The sequence below is a fragment of the Xenopus laevis genome, chromosome 3L (genome assembly GCF_017654675.1).
Source record: "Xenopus laevis strain J_2021 chromosome 3L, Xenopus_laevis_v10.1, whole genome shotgun sequence".
NCBI lineage: Eukaryota > Metazoa > Chordata > Amphibia > Anura > Pipidae > Xenopus > Xenopus laevis.
Genome location: NC_054375.1, coordinates 18,848,984 through 18,876,276, shown reverse-complemented (window position 1 = coordinate 18,876,276; position 27,293 = coordinate 18,848,984). Strand labels below are relative to the sequence as shown.

The 27,293-nt window shown below is 39.4% G+C and overlaps 1 protein-coding gene across 1 annotated transcript; it reads left to right on the top strand.

Moving 5' to 3' along the window:
- The first annotated feature begins 196 nt into the window (after positions 1-196).
- On the top strand, positions 197-24,278 carry cdx1.L (caudal type homeobox 1 L homeolog). Its single transcript, XM_018251931.2, has 3 exons — positions 197-779; positions 21,455-21,600; positions 21,950-24,278. The coding sequence occupies exons 1-3, from the start codon at positions 347-349 to the stop codon at positions 22,160-22,162; spliced, it is 792 nt and encodes a 263-aa protein (XP_018107420.1). The 5' UTR covers positions 197-346; the 3' UTR covers positions 22,163-24,278.
- The last annotated feature ends 3,015 nt before the right edge of the window (positions 24,279-27,293 follow it).

Sequence of the window (27,293 nt, the reverse complement as noted above, 5' to 3'; positions counted from 1 at the left end):
TGACTTTATGCCATTGTCCAGCAGCTTTTTTCCCCTGGAGACACACTCACACACACTGGGGCTATCTGTTGAGCCATTTGTACCATTTGTATTCACCTAATGGTTCCACTTTGATTCTTGCACTTGAGTTGTACCTTTGAAATGTAAAGCTGTCTTTCAATGCAAATCATTGCCCCGGTGGCCCAATAAAAAGGCTCAGGACAGGGAGGTGCCTCCCATAGTGATTTTTAGAGAGCTGCCAAGGAAGGTGAAGGGATCACTCAACCAGGAAGAAGTAGCTCAGAGCTGAAGGAAACTCCAGAGACTCAGAAGAGGCACATTATGTGCACACGACTTCTTGGCAAAGATGTACGTGGGTTATCTTTTGGATAAGGACAACAACATGTACCCCAATCCTGTCAGGCACCCCAGCCTCAATTTAAATCCTCAGAACTATGTACCTGCACCCCCTCAGTATTCTGATTTCCCCAGCTATCATCATGTCCCTGGGATTAACAGTGATCCACACCACGGGCAACCAGGTGGCACCTGGAGCTCTTATAACCCCAGCAGAGAAGACTGGTACCCCTATGGACTAGGACCTGTTGCTTCTTCAGCTAATCCAACACAGATCGCTTTCAGTCCCACTGACTATAATCCCGTGCAGCCAGCAGGATCTGTACTTCTACCTCCTTCTATAAATTCTTCTGTTCCCCCTCTGTCCCCCAGTGCACAAAGGCGCAACCCCTATGAATGGATGAGGCACACAGGGGTCCCCAACAACACCACCACCAACAATGGTGAGTACTGGGAAAGTTATATATATAATATAATATATATATATATATATATATATATATATATATATATATATATATATATATATATATATATATATATATATATATATATTATGTAACTACAGGAATGATTATATAAATTGATTTAGGGGATTGGAGGCAAGTGTTATGTATTGTACTGCAGGAAAAATATTTGAGGTATATTGTGGAAAATACTCATTCTCGTCATGATAAAAATGTAATAGAGCGTGGTGCTAATAACACCAAGGTTGCACGTTTGATTCCCCTACAGGCCAGCTATCTTGTTTTTTCTAACATTTATTTATTAAATTTAAAATATATGATACTGTATGCTAAGATATATATATATATATATATACATATATATACATATACACATATATAAATATACTATATATGTTCATATGGTGCACATCACTACTCCTTTGTATAGTTATTTCTGATGGTTGTCGATATCTGGTTGGGCCCATGCACCCCTATGGCAAGGAAATGAACTATGTATGTGTGACTTGGTCCATAGGATATAACAGTACTGGATTTAAAATAATGGTTTGTCTTTATGTAATGCAGGTTGGGATTACCACGAGATTATGTCTACTACATGCATAGTTTAAAAATGTATAACAGACTAAGTGTCTCCCCGTGATAATACACAATAAACTGTGTATGTGACTTGGTCCATGGCATATAATGGTGCAGAATTTAAATAACTGTTTGCCTTCATTTAGTGGGGGCTGTGATTACCATGTGATTATGTCGTTTGATTTCTTTGGTGTTTAAATGTATGATATATTTTTAAGTCAGTGTGGCTTGAAGAAGGGGGATGGACACCTCTGGAACATTAATTTTTCTGGCGTGACTTTTAAATTTTTTTCTAATAAATAAAAGAGTAGTGCTGTGCACCATATGAACTTTGTATTTATAGGGGATATGCATGCACTTCATTACAAAAAATTCTATTCATCTATGCTGGCAATTGATGAAATATATATAATATATGTGTGTGTGTGACAGAAGAACTTTACAATCTGGGGAAAGAATGCTTTGCCTACCAGCTTGGAAGCTTGGAATCTAACAAGGAGCAGTTGCAGGATGCCTGTGTGGGTTGTGTTTGCTTGAATTGCGGAACTTGACTCAGTTTTAGCTGAACTACCTACCACTTCCAGGCACAGAAGATCTTGCATGCATGTGAGATCTTGCTTTCTTGCAGCAGTTGGGAACAAGGGTGCAGGATACCCCTCGCTCCTGGGTAACCCACAGTCACGGGCTGGTTTACTCCAGGATTTTGCTAATAAGTGGAACGATGCATTATCTAAATGCTCTTTGGAGCTGATGGGTCTTATAATTGACTACAAACGACAGGAACTTTCCAATATCAGAGGGGATCAAAGAATCATAAACACAGCTAACATCCCTTGAAAAATCTCCTGATTTTGACAGATTAGATACGAAATTGCAGGAACATCTTCCATGTACACATGGGACCATATTAGGTGTCTACATGGCTACAATTTTTTTCCTACCAATCTTGGCTACCTTGGTTATCAATTAGCGACACTGCAATGTTTTTGTTGGCATGCACTTTACGGTTACAATTACAGCCTGAAAGCTATTCATGGCATACCCCTGTAATACGGCAGAATCTGCATAGTTAAAATGCCCCATATGCCATTGCTTGTCTGGGAAAAGTTTTGTTTTTATTAATTTACTTGATCTACTTGATCTATGTTAGAAATTAGCTGAATGTGCCTCAAAATGGTAGAGCATTTATGGGACAAATGCCTTCTTCTGCACATAAAGAAATTAGAGCTATTTATCTGGTGTACCATTTGCAGGCTGAACAGTCACAACAGCATTAAGGTCTTATACAAGTGGAATTTCAATGTTCCCTCGAATACCTTCTATGTGCACCAAAAAAAAACTTTCTGCGCAGTTTTTAAAAACACTGTGCTTAGGTCAGAACTATGTTGTTTAGAAATGTTGTTTATTTTCACACAAAATTCTTTGTGCACAACACAATTTCTTGTGGGCCTCAAAGTTTGTGGTCATATGCACGAGTGCAAACCTTAGAGGGTACATAGAAGTGAATATATTATGCTGTAGAATGCTTGTATAACATTTATAAATATGTTAAAAGAGCATACAGTATATTACCATATTTTCTACATATTTTTGTCATTGCAATCTTCTCCAATAGACAAGTGACAGCCAATAATGTTGAACGTGACCTGTGACATGTGACATGTGACACGTGACACGTGACACCAGACATTGGTCACCGGCCATACTGTGTGTCCCAGCAGGTTTTCTGTCACATTACGGAGAGGTGTTAATGTGGTGTGTATTGTGCACAAACTTTGGCACAGGGCTACTATGTGTTAATAGGATAGAGTCTTGTTGCCATTTGTTTATGTCTGTGGGTGTTTATACCATTCACCTTTCTGCAGGGGCGATCCTGGCCCCTCCGCCGCCTGAGGCAGCTTGCAGTTGCTGCCGCCCCCTCCCCCGTGCGCTCACCTTTTTGCACCGGAGGGTGTCCGGGGGGTCCACAAGGGTGGCAGAGAGGGCCAGGGTGATAGCGCTGAGAGCATAATTGCGCTCTCTGACTGAAAATGTTTTTGTTATTATTCACCCCCAGGACTTTAATAAGGTAGTAATTTACTATAGAATTTAATATAGTAATTAGAAAGGAATGATGCTTGCCACCATAGAAAAGCATAGAAACCACTAGCTAACAGTGGCCAAAGATTGCATTCTGTTATGTTTCGGGTAGCCGAGGATGAGTAGAGTATAACAGTGCTGTATTAGCAGAGTCATGCAGCTATTGCACAACAGTAACTTTCACTTTCACTTTTAAGCTGTCAAGAAGTATGCACAGTATGTCTGAACACTGTGCCATCTACAGGCCATTTGTATAAACACAACATATTCCCCTATAGTAGGAAAGCATTTGGACAACTATAATGAACAGCAACAATTAAACAGTATGCATTTTTAAACAATATTATGCATTATTCACATCACGTAGTCCTGGGTCCATGCAGGTAGTTTTCTGATTCTCTCAGTACGCCTTATAGGTTCACTTTCTTCAGGTCTATTGCGGTTGACATCAGGAGTAGGAAAATGTCCTTCATCAAATGGAGCTTCTCCAAAGTCATATCTCACAGGAGCAAGACGACTTGCATTCCATATGCGTCCATCAGACAGTTCATATGTGTATGGTCCTTGCTGGCGTCTCACTCGGCTCAGTAGGCTACAGGCTCTTTGCTAGGGATGGGCTGCACCTCAATGATGATGGGGCAGCTGTTTTGGGAGAGAAGATGGCTAGAGGGTTGGAGGAGATTTTAAACTAGGTGTGGGGGGGAGGGTTCAGTAAAAGATTCACTGGAAGACAGGTTAGATGAGATAGTGGGCAAAGAAAGGGAAAATGGGGGATGAGATTTGGCTGGGGATACTGTTAAGGATAGGGAGGACCACATGTCATATGTTCAATATGGTACCAGTATTAAATGTATGTTTACAAATGCAAGAAGTCTGACTGGTAAAATGGGAGAGCTGGAGCTGCTGGTGTTGGAAGGAAAATATGATGTGATTGGTGTGGCCGAAACATGGCTGAATGAGTCACAGGACTGGGCAGTAAATATCAGTGGCTATACTTTGTTTTGGAGGGATAGAGGCAATAGAAAAGGAGGAGGGGTATGTCTGTATGTTAGGCAGGATTTAAAAGCTCATATAAAGGAGGAGGTTATGTTAGAAAATGAGGGGGCAGAAGTCGTTCTTCACCAATTGTAAAGAATCCAGCAAATTAATCGTAGGAGTATGCTATAGACCCCCTAATGTAAGTGAGGAGGAAGAGACAAAGCTCCTAATGCAAATAGAAAAGGCTGCTAGTTTAGGTAAAGTAATGATAATGGGGGATTTTAATTACCCAGATATTGACTGGAGCAACGGTACTGCTAGATCAGTTAATGGGAACAAGTTTATAAACTTATTGCAGGACAATTTTTTAGCACAGGTTGTTGAGGAGCCTACCAGAAAAAATGCTATTCTTGATTTAGTGATCTCAAATGACCCAGAACTTATAGCAAATGTGCAAGTCATTGAACCCCTGGGTAATAGTGACCATAATGTTATATCTTTTAATGTCTGGTGCAAAAAACAAAAATATACTGGGGCAACAAAAACCATGAATTTTGCAAAAGCTAGTTTTAGTGCCTTGAGGGCTGCCCTACAGAGCATTGATTGGGGCATTAGGTTTTCAGCTAAAAACACAGAACAGAAATGGTTGTCCTTTAAAATGATATTAAATCATTACTGTTCTCAATTTATTCCCTTAAGGACTAAACGTAGAAGCTCTAAAAATCATCCTGTGTGGCTTAATACAGAAGTAAAGAAGTTAATGGGAAAGAAGAGAAAGGCATTTAAAAACTACAAATCTGTAGGGACAGAAGCTGCATTTAATGAATATAAACACTGTAATAAATGTTATAAATCAGCAATCCGGAAGGCTAAGAAAAGAAATGAAGAGTTAATTGCGGTGGAGGTGAAAACTAACCCTAAAAAGTTTTTTAAATATATTAATAGTAAAAAGATGCAGGTTGAGAGTGTTGCTCCATTAAATAATGGTACCAGTATGGTTGTAACAGATACAGATAAGGCAAATGTGTTAAATCAGTTCTTTTCTTCAGTGTGTTCAGAGTCTGGGTTCACAGGCTCACTTAATAACTGCACGAATGGTTCAGCTCAATCTAGTCAGTGGCTGACTCAGGATATGATTCAAAAAGCTTTAATACAAATTAATGTAAACAAGGCTCCAGGGCCTGATGGCATACACCCCCGGGTTCTAAGAGAACTTAGTTCAGTTTTAGACCAGCCCTTATTTCTGATTTTCTCAGATTCACTGTCATCTGGTATGGTGCCTATGGATTGGAGAAAAGCTGATGTTATTCCAATATTTAAAAAGGGATTATGATCTCAGCCTGGCAATTACAGGCCAGTAAGCTTGACATCTGTGGTAGGCAAATTATTTGAAGGCTTGTTAAGGGATCACATTCAAAATTTTGTCCTAATGAATGGCATTATGAGCAACAATCAGCATGGCTTTATGAAGGATAGGTCATGTCAGACGAATTTGATTGCATTTTATGATGTGGTAAGTAAGATTCTGGACAGTGGGGGGGGGCAGTAGATGTGATCTATTTGGATTTTGCCAAAGCGTTTGATACTGTGCCCCACAAACGACTGCTTTCTAGACTAAGGTCTGTTGGGCTTAATGAAGGCGTTTGCACGTGGATAGGAGACTGGCTACAGGATCGGGTACAGAGGGTGGTTGTTAATGGGACATTCTCTACTTGGAGTAAGGTTCTTAGTGGGGTCCCCCAGGGCTCAGTATTGGGTCCACTTTTATTTAACTTGTTCATTAATGACTTAGGGGAGGGTATTGTAAGTTATGTATCAGTGTTTGCAGATGACACAAACTGGCAATCTGGGCAGCTAAGTGGCAAATGAGATTCAATGTTGATAAATGTAAAGTCATGCACCTGGGATGTAAAAATATCCAAGCCACTTATACCCTTAATGGGACTGCACTAGGCAAATCCATTATGGAAAAGGACCTTGGAGTCCTTGTAGATGATAAACTTGGCTGTAGCAAGCAATGCCAGTCGGCAGCATCAAGGGCAAATAAGGTCTTGAGCTGTATTAAAAGGGGCATAGAGTCAAGGGAGGAGGGGGTCATTCTTCCACTGTATAGAGCACTTGTAAGGCCCCATCATATAATAATCTCTCTAATGCTTTATTTACCAGTAGGTCTTTCCATCTGACACAATGTCACCCATTCCGATTAGAAGAAAAGAGGTTCCGGCTAAATATTTGGAAGGGGTTTTTTACAGTGAGAGCTGTGAAAATGTGGAATTCTGTCCCTGAATCAGTTGTATAGGCTGATACATTAGATAGCTTTAAGAAGGGGTTGGATAGCTTTTTATCAAGTAAGGGAATACAGGGTTATGGGAAATAGCTCATAGTCCAAGTTGATCCAGGGACTAGTCCGATTGCCATTTTGGAGTCAGGAAGGAATTTTCCCCCTATGAGGCAAATTGGAGAGGCTTCAGATGGGTTTTTTGCCTTCCTCTGGATCAACTGGCAGATAGGTAGTTAATAAAAAAAAAAAAAAAGGGTTGAACTCGATGGACATGTGTCTTTTTTCAACCTTACTTACTATGTTACTTCAAGTGGTGTAGTAAATTTAGATTGTCCTTGTTTCAGTATTCCTGGTTTCTTAATTCTGACTAAAGAGCCAGGCTGAAAGTGTACTTCTCTGGCACCACGTTTTCTGTCAGTATAAGCCTTGCTGGCTTGTTGACGTTTCACAATGTCAGAAGTAGATGATTTTGTAGGCACAGTATTTTGTGTAAGTTTGATGTATGCAACATGTAACTTAGTGCGCATTTGTCTGCCATGCAGGGGCGTAACTACCGGGGGAGCAGGGGGTGCAAATGGGCCAGGGCCCGCACTCCCGCAGGGCCCCCCCAGAAGATCGTGCGTGCTGCAGCCGGCTGGAGTCAGAAAAATATCGCACAAGAGGGTGGGGGCGGCCCGTCTGCACGGCTCGCACCAGGGCCCGCCCCCACCAAGTTACGTTACTGCTGCCATGTAATAATTCAGCAGGAGATGATTGGGTTGTTGCATGGCACGTTGCTCTGTAGTTATGTTGTAAATACTTTCCAAGGTTTCCCAGTAAGATTTGCTGTCTGTAGTGCTTCTTTCGGACTTCTGTTGAATCGCTCGATTTCTCCATTTGCCTGTGGGTAATACACTGAATATTTCCTATGCACAATATTCCTCTCTCTTAGAAAGAATTCAAACTCAGATGAGAGAAACTGTGGTCTGTTGTCTGATTTTAACTTATTTGGATTAACTTCTCTGCTGAAGACTGTAGACAGAAATGTTATTACTGTAGCTGATGTTATATGAGAAACAAATGCAATTTCAGGCCATTTACTGTAATAGTCTATCAAATAGCAAATTTGCAGTCTATAGGAGCATCTGTAAAAGGACAGACAATATAAATAACAATTTTTTCCCATGTTAAATCAGGAAATGGTACTGGTTTGACATCTGGTCTCATCTTAACTTTCTGTACAAAGTTCTTTGCACAGCCCAGTGAAGTGTTGCTTTGTGGTGAAATTTTAGACACTGACTGTGTGGCAGGCACTGGTGCTGTAGTAATGAGACCATCAACTAATTGTAGGTTTAATGCAGCAAACAGATCCCTTCCAAGTAAAGCAGTACCCTTATTCACAATGTAAAAGTCACATTTTGCAGTATTTGATTCAAATTGTACTGGCAAGCAACCAAGCACAGGGATTGGATCCTTTAAGTAACTGACCAGTTTCTGGGTAGGTGCAACAAGCAGATCTTGTTGAAAATATCCTTTCGTAGTATAGAAACAGCTGAACCTGTATCAAGCATCAGGTCAATGTAAGCGCCGAACGCAGGTTGAGACGCAACATGCTGCATTTTTCCTGCGTTCGGCGCCTACACGCGCCTGTGTGAGTACAGCCCCATTTGAAATAATGAAATGCATCTATTCCTGTGCTCCCCTGCGGCTGAACACAGAAAAACGGAACGCAGGGGAGCGCAGGTAAAAACGCTCATGAGTAAGAGCCCTAAACGGCAAAGTGGCCATAGATAGTGACACAGGGACATCACCAATTCACAGGCTTGAGGACACTTCACTAACGAACTAGACAGTCGCTATCATTCGTTAGCACCCTATCGCCAGGTGACTTTGCAAATTCACTAAGATGCAAATTTTTCTGAAAGTTAACTCTTTCGCCACAGTTTACTTCCCCACTTCAGACCAGGTGAACTAAGAAAACAAAGCCACATCTTCCTCAATCTTATGTCAGTGACATCATATCCTGTATGCCGGAAATGCATTAAAGTTGTAAAAAACGCTGATGATTTTTCTTTTTTTAAAGCAGGATTGCCTTAAAAAGTCCAAACTATTAAAGATCTACAGTATGTGTGAGGATTTTTTTTAAACTAATTTGAGGGGCATGCCACATTTGTTTAAGGGTGGGCTCATGTCTAGGGCATTAGAGGATCTCCTCTGTCTTTATTATGGCTCATTGGACATGTGTTTGAAAAAGTGGCCACTGTAAGCATTTTCACCAACATCACTATTAAAGACGTCCATACAACTTTTAGCTACCCGCCCTATTCAAATTAACCAAAACGCAAGAGTTCTAGTGAAAAATGTACGCTAGCAAAAACTTCGCTATGAAATGCTTGTCCAGCCGATGTAACAGTATCGAAAATTTGCCAGCGTTCGGCTGCTAAGACATAACTTCGCATTTTAGTGAATTAGCGTAGTGGTAACAAATTTGCACCTGGTGAAGTGGAGTGTATTGAAGTGGTCGCTGGCAAAAATTTGCCCTTTAGTGAATTTGCCCCATTGTGCCTTAGGCTCTTAAAGGAATTGTTCAGTGTAAAAATAAAAACTAGGTAAATAGATAGGCTGTGCAAAATAAAAAATGTTTCTAATATAGTTAGTTAGCCAAAAATGTAATGTATAAAGGCTGGAGTGATTTGATGTATAACGTCAGTCAGATCACTACTTCCTGCTTTTCCTGTGTAATTTGTCCTTTGAATGGTCATTTTTATATTAAAGCCTGAAATATCATTACTTTATTTTAATGAAGTAATCATAATATAGTGCTGGATGGTTAAGCGCCCTATGCTACTGTTTAAGTCCATGTTCACCATAATTACCTTGGTTCACACTGACTGGTTACCCTGGTTACCAGGCAGTAACCAATCAGATACTTGAGGGGGGGCCACATGGATCATATCTGTTGCTTTTGAATCTGAGCTGAATGCTAAGGATCAATTACAAACTCACTGAACAGAAATGTACCATGTGGCCCCCTTCAAGTCGCTGACTAGCTCAGATTTATAGAGCTGAAAAGCAGGAAGTTGGATTCTGGCTGTTTTATTAGACATCTGTTCACTCCAGCCTTTATATATTACATTTTTGGCTAACTAACTATATTAGAAACATTTTTTATTTTGCACAGCCTATCTATTTACACAGTTTTTATTTTCACACTGAGCTGTTCCTTTAAATTCAGACTGTAAGTTCAATACAGTAGGGGTTCATTATGCTTGAAAACAATGCATTAAGTATAGTAATGTGCACCTAGCATGTACAATATCTGTTCTTATTACTGGGGCGAGGTGGCAAACCGAATATCACAATGTATTTGTCATCAGAAAAAGTAATTTTGGTAGCTAAAACTAGTCTTAAAAACACCCACATTAATTTAATATAATATATCAAATGTTCTAGTAAAAAAAGTTCTAACAAAAAAGTTCTAAATTTTAGGTGGATTGTGGAAGGTAAAGGTAATTATGGTGAACATGGACTTAAATAGTAGCATAGGGCGCTTAACCATCCAGCACTATATTATGATTACTTCATTAAAATAAAGTAATGATATTTCAGGCTTTAATATAAAAATGACCATTCAAAGGACAAATTACACAAAAATAATTGTATTCCTTTTGGCCTTTACTATTTGTTGTACTGGGTAAGGATTGCAATGTATGTTGCATTTGTGGATACCTCCTAACATTTGGAAAATAGAAAGAGAGATAAAAAGATTTGCCATGCCCATTTTATGGCCACACCCCCTAAAAATCACATCTATTTTACAAAATCTGGCAAATTTTGGAAAGTTTGAACACATTTCTGGGGGTTTTAGGGTGAGATTTTATGTGTTATTACAGTTTTGCTAATGAAAGTGAATTGCAAGTCACAGTTTCGCCAAGAGACCTGCTTATCCTAAGAGGATGGCCTGAACTTGCCTGTGTATCCAGTGCTGGGCTAATAAAAGCATCTATGGCTGGTCCCCTAAGGAGAATCTAAATGTTTTTTTCTGATGCAAATTGAGGGTCTGAGAGGGTCCTTAGCAGGAAGAAGGAGGAGCGATACAAGGGACTTCATACATTCAATTGTCCCCAGGATTTGTCCTGGCCTGTTCTGGGGCGGAGAAACACAGGAAGATCTTTGAGCTATCATACAATCCCTTTCCATGGGAAATCATACCATTCTTTCTAATGCTTTGGAGAAAATTCAGACAGACATGCATGAGAAAATGATGTAGGGCTAAATGACAAGTGGTTAGTTTATAGAAGAGAAACCTCCTAGAGTTGGGCTGACAGCAGTGCGTGTGTGTGATCATCCAGGATCAAACCCTGAGCCAGATACTAGTCATTCTTTACATCAGAAATGAGATAAGGTGTTAAGGGACCCATATATGGTCAGATTTATGATGCAGATTCAGGGGATTCAGCAGCTTATCTGCCCGTGTATGGGGTCCTCCGACAGGCCTTGCAGATTGAAATGTGGCCAGAAATTTTTCAGATCTTGATCAGGCAGACTTGAATTTTCTGTTGAATTGAGGTCTGGAACGGCTCATTGATGTGGTCCTTGCTCCGAATTTTCATATCCTTTGCATTGTAATGCGATCGTTTGACCCTAAGGCCAAACAATCACATTACCAAGATATCACCCACCCAAGTTGAGCTTGTTGGAGGAAAGATTTGCTCATTTGGCAACATTGATTCTTGTTCAGTAAATCAATTGCCATATTTTTCTTTTTTTTTGGCAATGTGACTGGGTACTGGCATGAACTTTGAAGACAATAAAGATAAACAGTTATGAAGCTGTTCTGTAAGAAACCTACCCTGGTGGTGTAGTGGGTAGCGGGGTCCACGCCGCGTTCTTGGTGGGGACGCCCGCTGCGCCGCTCCTGTCCTCCCATTGCCGGCGCCATATTGGATTCCTCTCTTAAAGGCGCATGTGCGCTGGCGTGGTTGCGCACGTTTTGGCGCGAATTGGGACCCTATTTAAGGCCCATTCAGACCTGTAGCCAGTGCCCGTTATAGGATCATATCCTGTGGTTTCCTGAGCCTTGTGCTACCTGTTCCTGAATTTGCTATCCTGACTGTTATTCCGTGTTTGACCCAGCCTGTTCCTGACTATTCTGACCTCTGTATCCTGATCCTGCCTGTTTATTGACTACCGAGCCTGCCTGATCCTGTTTGTCTGATTACCAAGTTTTGACCCTTTGCCTGCCTAACGGCAACTCCTGCCTGATCCAGTCTGTCTGATTACCTGGTTTTGACCCCTTGCCTGCCTGATGATTCTGTTATCTGCCTGTCCTGATCCAGTCTGTCCTGTTTTCGTTTCCACCAGACGCCTTGTCTTTGACCTTCTGCCCAAAGACTCTTGCTTTGCCCCTTTGCCAGCCAGAACACCTCGCCTTGTACCCCTCATTAAGTCCAGGTGGCACCCAATTAAGTTGAGGGCTCCTCCCAAAGCCCAAAGGTGGTCACACTACTGGTGAAGCCGAGCCGAGACCAGGGTCCTTGGCACTTGTTCTGGTATTGGGTGCCGGCCGTGACATGTTCTTGCTGAATAAAATAATTCTACTTTAATGTTTTGCTGCTCTAAATACAGCATCAAAATAGTCCAATTACTGAAGATTTCTTGTTATTCTCATTAACAACAATTGGGTACAGTTCTTGTAGGTACCGTTCTCATAAGCAATCACTATTATATGAATAAACAAGTATGACTAGAATTACAGCTGTTACATATACCAATCCCAGAAGGTTTTTTTTTTTTTTTAGAAGAACCCCCCACCCAAAATAAAAAAATATGGAATAACTGCTACAGCTTTAGATCGTATATTATCCCTTTGATGCAACATCAGAATTGTTTACATGCAAAACCTTCTCCTGTGCATAAAATTAGTTTTCAAAGGAAACAATACAAAGTTGAAACTAGGGTAAAGCTTCCATGTCTTCTCCATGGACAGACAATAAGGTATGAGTGCATAGCATTATATGTGCACAGAGCATCACATATCTGCATATACCACATATGTGTATATTTATTCTCATACCTATGGATGGAATCTGCCCTATTTAGTAGTCATTTTTTCCAGTGTATTCTCTCAAACAACAGAAAGATTGTCACTCATAAAAGAAGAAGTTCTGTGTTTGGTTGGTACAGAACTGTTGCCTTATCTCAAGTAGTCAAATGTATTAACCAAACATGGGTTTACCTTGATGCAACTTCTTCTTTATGTAAATATTTTAAGAGGATCTTTATGTGATGGGTCATACCAGTAAAGGGGTTGTTCACCTTTGAAATAACTTTTAGTATGATTGTAGAGAATGATATTCTGAGACAATTTGCTTTTGGTTTTCATGTTTTAAAATGTATGGTTTTTGAGTTATTTAGCTTTTTTTTTCAGCAGCCCTTAAATTTGCATTTTAAGCAATCTGGTAGCTATGGTTCCAATTACCCTAGCAACCATGCAGTGATTTGCATAAGGGACTGGAATATGAATAGGAGAGGCCTGAATAGAAAGATGTAGCAATAACAATACATCTGTAGCCTTACAGAGCATTTGCTTTTAGAAGAGGTCAGTGACCCCCATTTGAAAGCTACAAAGAGTCAGAAGAAAAAGGCAAATAATTATAAAACTATAAAAAATAAATAATGAAGACCAATTGAAAAGTTTTTTTTTAGAAATTGCCATTCTATAACTAACTAACCTTAAAGGTGAACAACCCCTTTAATGACAAATCCATGGCCTTTAAGGTGTTTTTAATATTAACTTCCAGTATTCCTTGCTTACACTGTTGCAATTTTTCTCACAATAACCAGCTTCCATGGGCGTCCACAGAGGGGGGCAAGAGGGGGCAGTGCCCCCCCCTGGGACTGTGCACATAAGTTTCCACCTGTTCGTGCATTGGCCCCAGCTTACTGTGGTTTCTGTCGCGATCCCTCGAAGATTTTTCTTCTGTGCAGCAGAGTTTCCTTGTCACGGTGCTGCCGGATGGTATTACTTCAGCTGTGACAGAGAGAGAGAGCAGCCAGGGAGCATCTGATTGGCCAGTAGCACAGATTGCAGCGCGGGAGAAAACGAAGGAAGGAAAGCCCTATCTATTGCAGTCTGCAGCCTTGTACTTGTGAGTTCTGGGGGTATTTATACAATTACTTGCCCCTGTGCCATCTGTTTGTGTGTTCTGCTGGTATTTATGAATGTACTTGCCCCTGTACCATCTGTTTGTGAGTTCTGGGGGTATTTATACATGTACTTGCCCCTGTGCCATCTGTTTGTGAGTTCTGGGGGTATTTATACATGTACTTGCCACTGTACCATCTGTTTGTGAGTTCTGGGGGTATTTATGCATGTACTTGCCACTGTACCATCTGTTTGTGAGTTCTGGGGGTATTTATACATGAAATTGCCACTTTGCCATCTTTGTGTGAACTAGGGTTGCCACTTGTCAGACAACCGGTATTTTGAAGGGTTGCCCGGGTCAAAACTTCCTGGATGGTTTTTCAAATTAGGGAAACTGTGCAGGATTCCCTTGATTGACCCGGCGATCGGCTGATCGCCATGGCATAGCTCCACCCCCTGATGGCAGTGACACACCCACCTATCTCACAGGCCCGCCCACAGATGCCTCCTTGCCCCACCCTGGAAAATTTTCTGCGGACACCCATGCCAGCTTCATACATTATTACAGCATGAATGTTAAGGTTTATTGATAATGTTTTCTCAAACAACAAAAATTCTGTAACTAGCAAAAGAAGAAGTTTCACGTGAAATTGGTAAAGCAGCATGCCGCCCCCTTAAATCCTTAAATGGCTGAATGAGTCGCATGACTGGACAGTAAATATCAGTGGCTATACTTTGTTTCGGAGGGACAGAGGCAATAGAAAAGGAGGAGGGGTATGTCTGTTTGTTAGGCAGGATTTAAAAGCTTATATAAAGGAGGAGGTTATGTTAGAAAATGAGGGGGCAGAAGTCTTGTGGGTGGAGTTCTTCACCAATTGTAAAGAGTCCAGCAAATTAATTGTAGGCGTATGCTATAGACCCCCTAATGTAAGTAAGGTGGAGGAGGCGAAGCTCCTCATGCAAATAGAAAAGGCTGCTAGTTTTGGTAAAGTAATGATAATGGGGGATTTTAATTACCCAGATATTGACTGGAGCAACAGTACTGCCAGATCAGTTAATGGAAACAAATTTATAAACTTGTTGCATGACAATTTTATGGCACAGGTTGTTGAGAAGCCAACAAGAAAAAATGCTATTCTGGATTAAGTGATCTCAAATGACCCAGAACTTATAGCAAATGTGCAAGTCATTGAACCCCTGGGTAATAGTGACTATAATGTTATATCATTTAATGTCTGGTGCAAAAAACAAATATTTACTAGGGCAACAAAAATTCATGAAACCATGAATTTTGCAAAAGCTAATTTTAGTGCCTTGAGGGCTGCCCTACAGAGTATTGATTGGGGAATTAAGTTTTCAGCTAAAAACACAGAACAGAAATGGTTGTCATTTAAAATGATATTAAATCATTACTGTTCTCAATTTATTCACTTAAAGGGATACTGTCATGGGAAAAACAATTTTTTTCAAAATGCATCAGTTAATACTGCTGCTCCAGCAGAATTCTGCACTGAAATCCATTTCTCAAAAGAGCAAACAGATTTTTTTATATTCAATTTTGAAATCTGACATGGGGCTAGACATATTGTCAATTTCCCAGCTGCCCCAAGTCATGTGACTTGTGCTCTGATAAACTTCAATCACTCTTTACTGCTGTACTGCAAGTTAGAGTGATATCACCCCCCTCCCTTTTCCCCCCATCAGCCAAACAAAAGAACAATGGGAAGGTAACCAGATAACAGCTCCCTAACACAAGATAACAGCTGCCTGGTAGATATAAGAACAGCACTCAATAGTGAAAACCCATGTCCCACTGAGACACATTCAGTTACATTGAGAAGGAAAAACAGCAGCCTGCCAGAAAGCATTTCTCTCCTAAAGTGCAGGCACAAGTCACATGACTTGGGGCAGCTGGGAAATTGACAAAATGTCTAGCCTCATGTCAGATTTCAAAACTGAATATAAAAAAATCTGTTTGCTCTTTTGAGAAATTGATTTCAGTGCAGAATTCTGCTGGAGCAGCACTATTAACTGATTCATTTTAAAAAAAAATGTTTTTTCCCATGACAGTATCCCTTTAAGTAGTAAATGTAGAAGCTCTAAGAATCATCCTATGTGGCTTAATACAGAAGTAAAAAAGTTAATAGGAAAGAAGAGAAAAGCATTTAAAAACTACAAATCTGTTGGGACAGAAGCTGCATTTAATAAATATAAACACTGTAATAAATGTTGTAAATCAGCAATCTGGAAGGCAAAGAAAGGAAATGAACAGTTAATTGCGATGGAGGTGAAAAATAACCCTAAATTTTTTTTAAATATATTTATAGTAAAAAGATATGCAGGTTGAGAGTGTTGCTCCATTAAATAATGGTACCAGTATGGTTGTAACAGATACAGAAAAGGCAAATGTGTTAAATCAGTTATTTTCTTCAGTGTACACAATAGAGGAGTCTGAGTTCCCAGGCTCACTTTATAGCTGCACTAATGGCTCAGCTCAATCTAGTCAGTGGCTGACTCAGGATATGATTCATTAAGCTTTAATAAATATGAATGTAAACAAGGCTCCAGGGCCTCATGGCATACACCCCCGTGTTCTAAGAGACCTTAATTCAGTTTTAGACCAGCCCCTATTTCTGATTTTCTCAGATTCACTTTCATCTGGTATGGTGCCTATGGATTGGAGAAAAGCTGATGTTATTCCAATATTTAAAAAGGGATTACGATCTCAGCCTGGCAATTATAGGCCAGTAAACTTGACATCTGTGGTGGGCAAATTATTTGAAGGCATGTTAAGGGATCACATTCAAAATTTTGTCCTAGTGAATGGCATTATGAGCAGCAACCAGCATGGCTTTATGAAGGATAGCCAAACGAAATGCAGATGCACACCTAAAGGTGTGCCTTTATGAAGGATAGGTCATGTCAGACAAATTTGATTGCTTTTTATGATGAGGTAAGTAAGATGCTGTACAGTGGGGGGAGCAGTAGATGTGATCTATTTGGATTTTGCCAAAGCGTTTGATACTGTGCCCTACAAACGACTGCTTTCTAAACTAAGGTCTGTTGGGCATAATGACGTTGTTTGCACATGGATAGGAAACTGGCTACAGGATCATGTACAGAGGGTGGTTATTAATGGTACATTCTCTACTTGGAGTAAGGTTCTTAGTGGGGTCCCCCAGGGCTCAGTATTAGGTCCAATTTTATTCAACTTGTTCATTAATGACTTAGGGGAGGGTGTTTTAAGTAATGTATCAGTGTTTGCAGATGACAGAAAACTATCCAGCCCAATTAATGCCATCCATGTGGAATGTGGCATCCTTGCAACACGATCTTGACAAACTGGCAATCTGGGCAGCTACGTGGCAAATGAGATTCAATGTTGATAAATGTAAAGTCATGCACCTGGGATGTAAAAATATCCAAGCCACTTATACCCTTAATGGGACTGCACTAGGCAAATCCATTATGGAAAAGGATCTTGGAGTCCTTGTAGATGATAAACTTGGCTGTAGCAAGCAATGCCAGTCAGCAGCATCAAGGGCAAATAAGGTCTTGAGCTGTAAGGGGCATAGCGTCACAGGAGGAGGGGGTCATTCTTCCACTGTATAGAGCACTTGTAAGGCCCCATCTAGAATATGCCGTTCAGTTTTGGTTTCCATCACTCAAACAGGACATTATTGTATTAAACAGGGTACAGAGAAGAGCAACTAAGCTCGTGAAAGGTATGGAAAATCTTAGCTATGAGGAAAGACTGGCCAAATTGGCGATGTTCACGCTGGAGAAGAGGCGCTTAAGGGGTGATATGATAACTATGTATAAATATATAAGGGGATCATATAATAAACTCTCTAATGCTTTATTTATCAGTAGGTCTTTACAGCTGACAAGAGGTCACCCATTCCCATTAGAAGAAAAGAGGTTGTGCAGGCTGATACATTAGATAGCTTTAAGAAGGGGTTGGATAGCTTTTTAGCAAGTGAGGGAATACAGGGTTATGGGAGATAGCTCATAGTACAAGTTGATGCAGGGACTAGTCCGATTGCCATTTTGGAGCCAGGAAGGATTTTTTTCAACTGGCAGTTAGACAAAAAAAAAAAAGGTTGAACTTGACGGACGTGTGTTTTTTTTCAACCTTACTTACTATGTTACTATGTTACTATGCCCTAGGCCGGATGGCCTCTCCACAAATCCAGGCCTGATCATACCACCCCTTAAAGAGATACTGAAAAAATTTGTGTCAGTATCACTTTAAGCTTAACGAATAACGGATCTTTCCGTAATTTGGATCTTCGTTCTTTAAGTCTACTAGAAAATCATGCAAACATTAAACAATTCCAATAGACTGGTTTTGCTTCTAATAAGGATTAATTATATCTTAGTTTGTATAATGTACAAGGTACTGTTTTAGTTTGAAAATTTGGACTACTTAGATAAAATGAAGTCTATGGGAGACAGGCTTTCTGTAATTCAGAGCTTTATAGATAACAAGGTTTCTGGATGACAGAACCCATACCTGTACCAATGCCCCTTCTGAAAGCGAAGATGGGGTACTGGAGGATGTCACAGTAAGAATCTCTTCTGCTTGGATCATTGGCCCAAATGAATGGTACAATGTTATTTGGGCATATAGGTAGATAGTCAAATTGCGTAAATATTCAACTCTTATGGTCAATTAGGCAGATAACTTCAAATTTGACCCATTTATAGCAACTCTAGCATATTTATGTCCCTGTTGGGGTAGTATTCCTAAACAAACCTATTGTTTGAGTGTTCATGAAACGTCTAGTCTGAAGTTTGCATTCCTCTTACTAAATAATAGAGTCAATGTAACACACTAATTATGGCTTATGTGTACTGTAAATCAGTTAAGGGCAGGTCCCCAAAGCCTATGCTGATAAGCCAGCTGTCTGCATCTGGGATAGGAAATTAATATCCCCGCTTATCACTAGGATAGTTATTAAACAATATATATCAGAGGGCTGCAGGTGAAGTGCCTCATTAATGTGGATAAATAAAAAAATAACAAAGTAAAGCTGCAGTTCCACTGGCTCAAAGCAGAACAAAAATGCAATTAAGAACAAAATTGCACTTAATTGCAGTAGGAAAATTGCAGTTTCATCTTCTGAAAACGAAAATAGCCTGTGTTTCATCAAAATGAACATGAATTAAAAAAGTCAATGTTTGATTGCCTGCTAGGAGTAACAGCATTTGTGCAAAGTTCCACTTCTGTCTGTACATTCCTTAGCAGTGTTTGTATTATTTACATCTTTAAATAAAGTTATAGAAGTGAGCTATAGTAATGCAAAACTATTACAGGGTATTAAGGTATCAATTGTGAGCAGGATCAGACGAACAGCCAGTTCTTGAACAGGGCAAAGTCCATTTATTGTTCACATATAAAGACTTTGGGAGCAAAGCAGCATAAAACAAAACAAAATCCTGGCCACACTTGGGCTCTAACTAATACACAGGGTAATTTCCCTCTCTACTAACCGGTCCCCTACTGGGATTCCCGGTCAAACAAAAAAACAGTACAACTCCACAGAGTCACAGTACCTTTATAAAGTCCTTCCCCTTTCTGGGAAAATAAACAGCCTCTTCCAATGGCCACAATCCGCTCCCAGCTCTCCTCAGTGTGTGTCTCAAGCTTTCACTCTGAGTCCCAACCCTCTCTAGCAGCTAGCTGATCTAGCCTGCTAATTATTCCCCAGGTGAGACTTTCTAGGGGAATCAACCCACTCAGAACTGCTGTACATATGGGAGTAAGATATGAACCTAGGGGAAATATATCTCCCTTCTCACTGTGTTCCAGTTACCGGTTCACACAAGGTATGTTTAGAGCCACAGAATACACAGCATTTTGGCATAAAATTGGCCCTGTGACTAATAGCATGTATCAGGTGAACAAAACTGAATGGGAAGTAATTTGAGGAACAACATTTTAATCATGGCAAACAGGGTTGTCATATTATGGAGTAACCAGATCAGAGGAAACTGTTTGTAAAGGGGCAGGAATTGGGCTAGATCAGTGGCTTAACTGGGTGGGCCATGGGTATAACCAGTGGCGAAACGAAATGTCACTGGACCCCACAGTAAATTCGAATTTAGGGCCCCAAAACATTGGTAAGTTGATCTATTTTAACAAGATATATTTAAATTGGTCATTATTTATCATCTTAATTGGCCCCCTATATTTCTGTGCTGCTTCCTCTGTAGTTACAACTCTGAATATAACCCTATCCATAGACCTAAAATTATTTTATGATTTCAAAAGGGAGATTGAAAGAAGAACAATATACCTACTAAATCCAACATCTAAAACAAGTCAGTTGTAATAATATTTCTTCTTGTACTTGAAAGTTTTGCTCAAAAAGTAAAAAGCAAGACAGAATACATAAAAAAGATTTGCTCAATAAGTAATAAGCAAGACAGAATACATAAATTCCATGCTTATAAATATGAAGGTAGAAAGAAAGGATAGCAAATTTAGAGCACCAGCCTCTCTCCAAAATACATTTATTTTATTTAATTGGCCAGTTTGTGCCTGCTGAACTACTCCAAAGATAAAATTAAATATAAAAAATGTCTGTGAAGATCAACATTTAACCAAGCTTTGAACACAGAGAATATATTTAAAATATTAAAGTAATATTAATTGGACATGGCTTCAAACACCTTGACTCCAGGCTCCAGCAGAAAGGCCTGGTATAAGATGACTGAATAGGTCAACAAATAAAGACAAAACCATAACTAATGTTAGATAAGCTTTCTATCAAACTCCTTTGTGGGTGGCAATTAACTATTTTACCCCTAATTTATCCATTTTAATCTATGCAAACACACCACAAATAATTGTTATTGTTTGTGTAAATGCTACTACACATCGTATTGATTCATGATTGCAGTTGCCAGTTGTAGTCTTGCCAGACTACAAATGTAAAGAAGACATGGAATTTTGATAATGTCGTTGCAATGGATAAAATTAATTTATTAAATTATGATGCAGGATCTGTTTCTTAAGCATAAGTCTTCAGAGGCTCATGGTTCATTATTATCCTAGTTTTAAACTCTAAAAACAGTTGCATCAAGGTTTTTGAAATGTTTTATTGACCTATCTATTACGATAGGAGAAATTTTTGGTACGGGCAGTGTCATTTGATAGTGTCCCTTCTAACCAAACCTTTGCCTGTCAGCAGGGCCTCCCACTCATGCCCACTGGTAACCTGTGGTGGACCCTGAAAACAAGTAAAATGAAGCAGCTTTATTTATTAATACAAAATAATAATAACATTGAACATAAATACTAAAAAGTCACTAAGAATTTTAGTTTGAATTAAGCCAGTGGTCCCCAACCAGTTTTTATTGTGAACAACATGTTTCTCACCAACCCTTGAATGTTGCTCTAAGTGGCCTCAAAGCAGGTGCTTGTTTTGGAATTCCAAGTCTGGAAGCAAGTTTTAGTTGCATATGTCAAGCAGAGCCTCCTGTAGGCTGCTAGTCCACATAGGATCTACAAAACAGCCAATCACAGCCTTATTTGTTATCCCCCGGGAATGTCTTAATGCTTGTGCTATAAGTGATAACAGTTGTTCTTCTTGTTTTTAGGTAAGACAAGAACAAAAGATAAGTATCGTGTGGTCTATACAGACATCCAGCGCCTTGAATTAGAAAAGGAATTTCATTACAGCCGATATATAACGATCCGCAGGAAGGCGGAACTGGCAGCTGCACTGGTGTTAACGGAACGGCAGGTGAGTCATTAATAATTCTCAACACAAACAGTTCAAGTTTTAAACAATTCGACTATTAAAAAATTAAAAACAAGGGACACTGGAAGAGGAGAGGATATAAACTGAAACCATATATTGCTGTGGAGAAGCAAAACTGTACAGAATGCCCCTGAACCACGTCATCAAGTAGAACAAAGAGCCTCATTTGTCAACATTGTAAGGGGCTGCCATACTATTATAAATTGCAGAATTCTATCATTTTGCCTTTTGTGGAAGGCACTATTGTTGTGGTTTTCGAGTACACAAATTGTTTCCACATTCATAACTGGTCTTCAAAAACTTACAGGTCTGGATGTGCTTCTTTTTACAGGTAAAAATCTGGTTCCAAAATCGTAGAGCAAAAGAAAGGAAGGTAAACAAGAAAAAAATGCAGCAGCAAAGTCAACAGGCCCCCACAACCACTCCAACCCCACCATCAGTTGGTACCACTGCTGGAATGGGAGGGCTTTGTAGCAGCAGCAGCAGCTATAGCAATTTGGTATCTCCATCCTCAATGCCTAGCAAGGAAGAATATCATTCGTAAGGTATCAGCAGTCAGTGCACGTTTCTGGAGAACTTGCTGCCAGCCAGTTTTCTCAAAGGAGAACCATCAAATTAATTTCCCCAGCTACAGAATGCTGCAAGACAGGACTGGTGAACTTTAATTGTGGATCTAGCAGCAGTTTACTCTATCACTGCAGAGCAGACAGTAATCATGCCCTACATGTATAAATAGAGAAAATCGCTCTGTGTGTACTTTATTGCCCAGGAATTGGACTTTATCTTCTCTTCATTCTTGTTACTGAATACTTAATGAAAGGCCTAATTGAAAAGGCATATTTTTTACGTGCTTAACAGTAGCATATTTTTTTTTCTTTTTGATAAAAAAGCATTTTTGTATAATTTCCAAGTAGGGCATCTCCATAAGTGATAAAGTAGAATTTTATTTCTTGATCACAGCCTTGTCTTATATTGTAATCTCCATTCTCCATATGATTCCAGCTGAGCCAACATCACTCCCAAAGAAAGGAAAACAAAACTGATTCCTGTCTTATCACTTTAAACAATATGTAAGAAATGAAGGAGTGCTGATTTGTGTTTCAAACTCTTCTTTTACTTGTTCTAACTTGTGTGTATGTATATGTATATATACATTTATAGGTACTGTTTATAAACTGCATCTAGACTGATTTGAAGAGTGCAGTCATCTTTGGACTTAGGGGTAGGGTCACGGTCTATGCCAGGTTGGAGTACATGTTATCCTAATGGAATCTGCACCTCCCTGTCTTCCTAACACACCAATGTATTTACAAACGTATTCCAGAAAGCCCATGGCTGTCACCAGTTTTGACCCCACATTTGTAAGAATATTGAAAAAAATATGTTTATTATTTACATTTCTATTCAGTCACACACAAACAAAAAGAGTTTGCTAATTCAGATTTTTTTTTTTAGAACACTCTGACCCAACATGCATGCCCAGGGTGCTCTGTGCTGAACTAATAGATCTATTCTTTAGTGGCTAGTTTGTCTTTTAATATCCATGGTTAGATTGGCCAAAGAAGCAGTGAATGAATTCAGCAATGAGACCAAACAGCTGTTTTTACCATATGTTTCCACCTTTAGAGCAGGTTTAAAGATTCTATGGTTGATCAGAATTTATCAAAATAAAATAGCAAACTATTAATTTAACTATTGGAATTATTGTATATATAATAATATATATTGCCAGTCTTCTACGAAGGTATTACTGGTCCCGTAATAGCCATTTTCCATTTAGCAGCCTGTCCACCAGTTCATTATCATGTTCCACAGGCCTTCCATTGTGTTTGTAACTATTTAAGGCAGAAGAAAGTATAGCCTAGTCATCCAAGAGGCATGTCCTGACAAATTTGGGCCATAAATTACATTTTCTATAACAAGGGAGATTTTCCTAGGTTTTTACTAACCCTTAAACATAAATACTATAGGCAAAGCAAAGTCTGCATTCAGAATTAGGTGGCCATACATAGCATGATGTGCCAAGTTCCAATTTAACCTGCATACATGGATTGCCATTTTGCAGTGGGCAATGACTACATGTCTGAGCATTTCCAGGTCGGTGATGACCTGATACAGTATATGCTATATGAATTGGGTCATCTGTCTGCCTAGAGTTTAACTGATTGTTTTAAGGGCCACATCATACAGTATATAAATATCATACAGTTTTACATTCAACATCCTCTACAAGTATGGCTTGCTTTACAAATCATTTTATAGCAATAAGTAAAAACCCTGCAACTGAAGAACCATTTAAAACTATCCTCTTAATATTTCCATTTGAAAAGTACAAATGTAAATGTTAATAACTGAAATTAACCCTTTAAATTAATTTAATAAATCGTTTGTGGATTCATTTGACCATATACAGTAAGACTCTTTGAATGTTAATAATACGGAACTATAATATTTATAATAATAGCTCATATTCACTAACTTCATAAACCAGAGACAGCACATTTTCGTTCATATATGTTTCATGGGCTAAAACTGGGACTTTCTGTATTTTGGGGGATTTACTCCGCATTATAAATGTTAATTTTTATGAGCTCTTTTTCTTTGCTAACATATGGATCTTTTGAGGTCAAATAATAAATCTATTTATTTTTTGGTGTAAATTTTACTGCGCAAGATGATTTATTTTGGTTTCAGACAATTTCAATGTACATGTGTGTGTGTGTGTGTGTTCTCCATAGCAGAGATAATTTAAAAACTGTAGTATAAAAGTGCAAAAAATACACAATCTAAGAAATAAAAACAGACTAATAAGGGAAAAATCCCCACTTTTTATGTAGTTTGTATTGCACCCTCTTTCACTTAGACAGTAAACACAATTACATGACAGTGCTAAATGTAAAAAGACCAATGGTGAAATAAGAAAGGGCTGATGGAAATTGTCCTTGGCTGAGTCCCTTGGAGGATGCTCTGTAATCATATTATTATCATAGTTATTATTAATTGTAATAATAAACAACTTATATTATATCTATATATCTATATATATTATATATATATATATAATCTACTGTATTACTCAAAAAATTAAATTTTCCTTTTTATTGTAGAACTACACGGACATTTTCAGCGCGATCTGATGTGCTACGACAAAATGTCGGTGTCAAAACACCGGCATCAAATAGCATGCGACGGAAATAAAGTAAGTGAATGCATTGTCAGATGGTGTCACATCATGCAGCGTCTGCATCCGTTAGTCATGTCGGATCAATGATGTGACACCATCCGACAATGCATTCACTTACCTTATTACCGTTGCACGTGATTTGATGACAATGTCCGTGTAGTTCTACCCTTATGCAGTAGATGAAATCTGTGATCTCCCTAATGCCTATTCTAGAATATCTAATATACACAAAATAGCCGTAGAAGTTAGACATCTATCTGTCCAACATCTCATTCCCAAACTAAGGATATTTCTTTGACACTACTCCTTTGGCAAGGATTTCCAACAGATTTTGCATCAATGATTGTGGAATTGCTTCCATTCATACATGAGAGTATGGGCACTAATGGGAATGGTTTACACCTGCATTGCAGTTTATCCCACAGGTGATTGTTTGGTTTAGATAGTAACATAGTAAGACATAGTAAGTTAGGTTAAAAAAAGACACACGTCCATCAAGTTCAACCTTTTTACTTTTTTTAACCTGCCTATCTGCCAGTTGATCCAGAGGAAGGCAATAACCCCATCTGAAGCCTCTCCAATATGCCCCAGAGGGCGAAAAATGCCTTCCTGACTCCAAAATGGCAATCGGACTAGTCCATGGCCTGGATCAACTTGTACTATGAGCTATCTTCCATAACCCTGTATTCCTTCACATGCTAAAAAGTCATCCAACCCCTTCTTAAAGCTATCTAATGTACAACTGGTTCAGGGAGAGAATTCCACATCTTCACAGCTCTCACTGTAAAAAAACCCCTTCCGAATATTTAGTTGGAACCTCTTTTCTTCTAATCGGAATGGGTGATCTTGTGTCAGCTGGAAAGACCTACTGGTAAATAAAGCATTAGAGAGATTATCATATGATCCCCTTATATATTTATACACACCGTATATACTCGATTATAAGCCGAGTTTTTCAGCATCCAAAATGTGCTGAAAAAGTCTACCTCTGCTTATACTGGAGTCAGTGGGCAGTAGCTGAGATTGCAGTCACTTTTAATCATTCCTATACCAACAGTTCGCTTGGGGAGAGACTGCAATATCACACAGCGCCCTCTGTTGGTTATATGAAAGAATAACAGTGACTGCAATATCACACAGCGCCCTCTGTTGGTTATATGAAAGAATAACAGTGACTGCAATATCACACAGCGCCATTTGTTGGTTATATGAAAGAATAACAGTGACTGCAATATCACACAGCACCCTCTGTTGGTTATATGAAGGATTAACAGTGATGGCAATATCACACAGCGCCATCTGTTGGTTATACAAAAGATTAACAGTGATGGCAATATCACACAGCATCCTCTGCACATGGTAGTGGGACAGTGGGAAAATGCACACAGTAATCCGTTTGGCAATTCTCTGTCACCATCAACTTTGCAAAGAAGTCCAGTTGATCACTAGGGGGGTCGCTTTGGCGGAATTTGCGCAGCTCGGAGACAGGGCTGTAGTTGTGTCTAGGCTTATACTCGAGTCAATAAGTTTTCCCAGTTTTCGTAGGTAAAATTAGGTACCTTGGCTTATACTCGGGTCAGCTTATACTCAAGTATATATGGTAGTTATCATATCACCCCTTAGGCGCTTTTTCTCCAGCGTAAACATCCCCAATTTGGCCAGTCTTTCCTCATAGCTAAGATTATCCATAGCTTTTATCAGCTTAGTTGCCCTTCTCTGCACCCTCTCTAATACAATAATGTCCTGTTTGAGTGATGGGGACCAAAACTGTACGGCATATTCTAGATGGGGCCTTACCAGTGCTCTATAAAGTGGAAGAATGACCCCACCTCCCGTGAATCTATGCCCCTTTTAATACAGCTCAATACCTTATTTGCCCTTGATGCTGCTGACTGGCATTGCTTGCTACAGCCAAGTTTATCATCTACAAGGACCCCAAGGTCCTTTTCTATAATGGATTTGCCTAGTGCAGTCCCATTAAGGGTATAAGTGGCTCGGATATTTTTACATCCCAGGTGCATGACTTTACATTTATCAACATTGAATCTCATTTGCCACTTAGCTGCCCAGATTGCCAGTTTGTCAAGATCCTGTTGCAAGGATGCCACATTCCACATGGATGGAATGAATTGGGCTGGATAGTTTTGTGTCATCTGCAAACACTGATACATTAAGCTGGCCATAGATGCAAAGATCCGATCGTACGAATCATCGTACAATCGAACTTCCCCATCTCCCGACCTGCCACTATAATTGCCAGGCTGAGATTGTCATCCCTTTTTAAATATTGGAATGACATCAACTTTTCTCCAATCCATAGGCACCATACCAGATGAAAGCGAATCTGAGAAAATCAGAAATAGGGGCTTCTACAAAACTGAACTAAGCTCTCTTAGAACCAGGGGGTGAATACCATCAGGCCCTGGAGCCTGATTTCTGTTCTGTGTTTTTAGCTGAAAACATAATGTCCCAATCAATTCTCTGAAGGGCA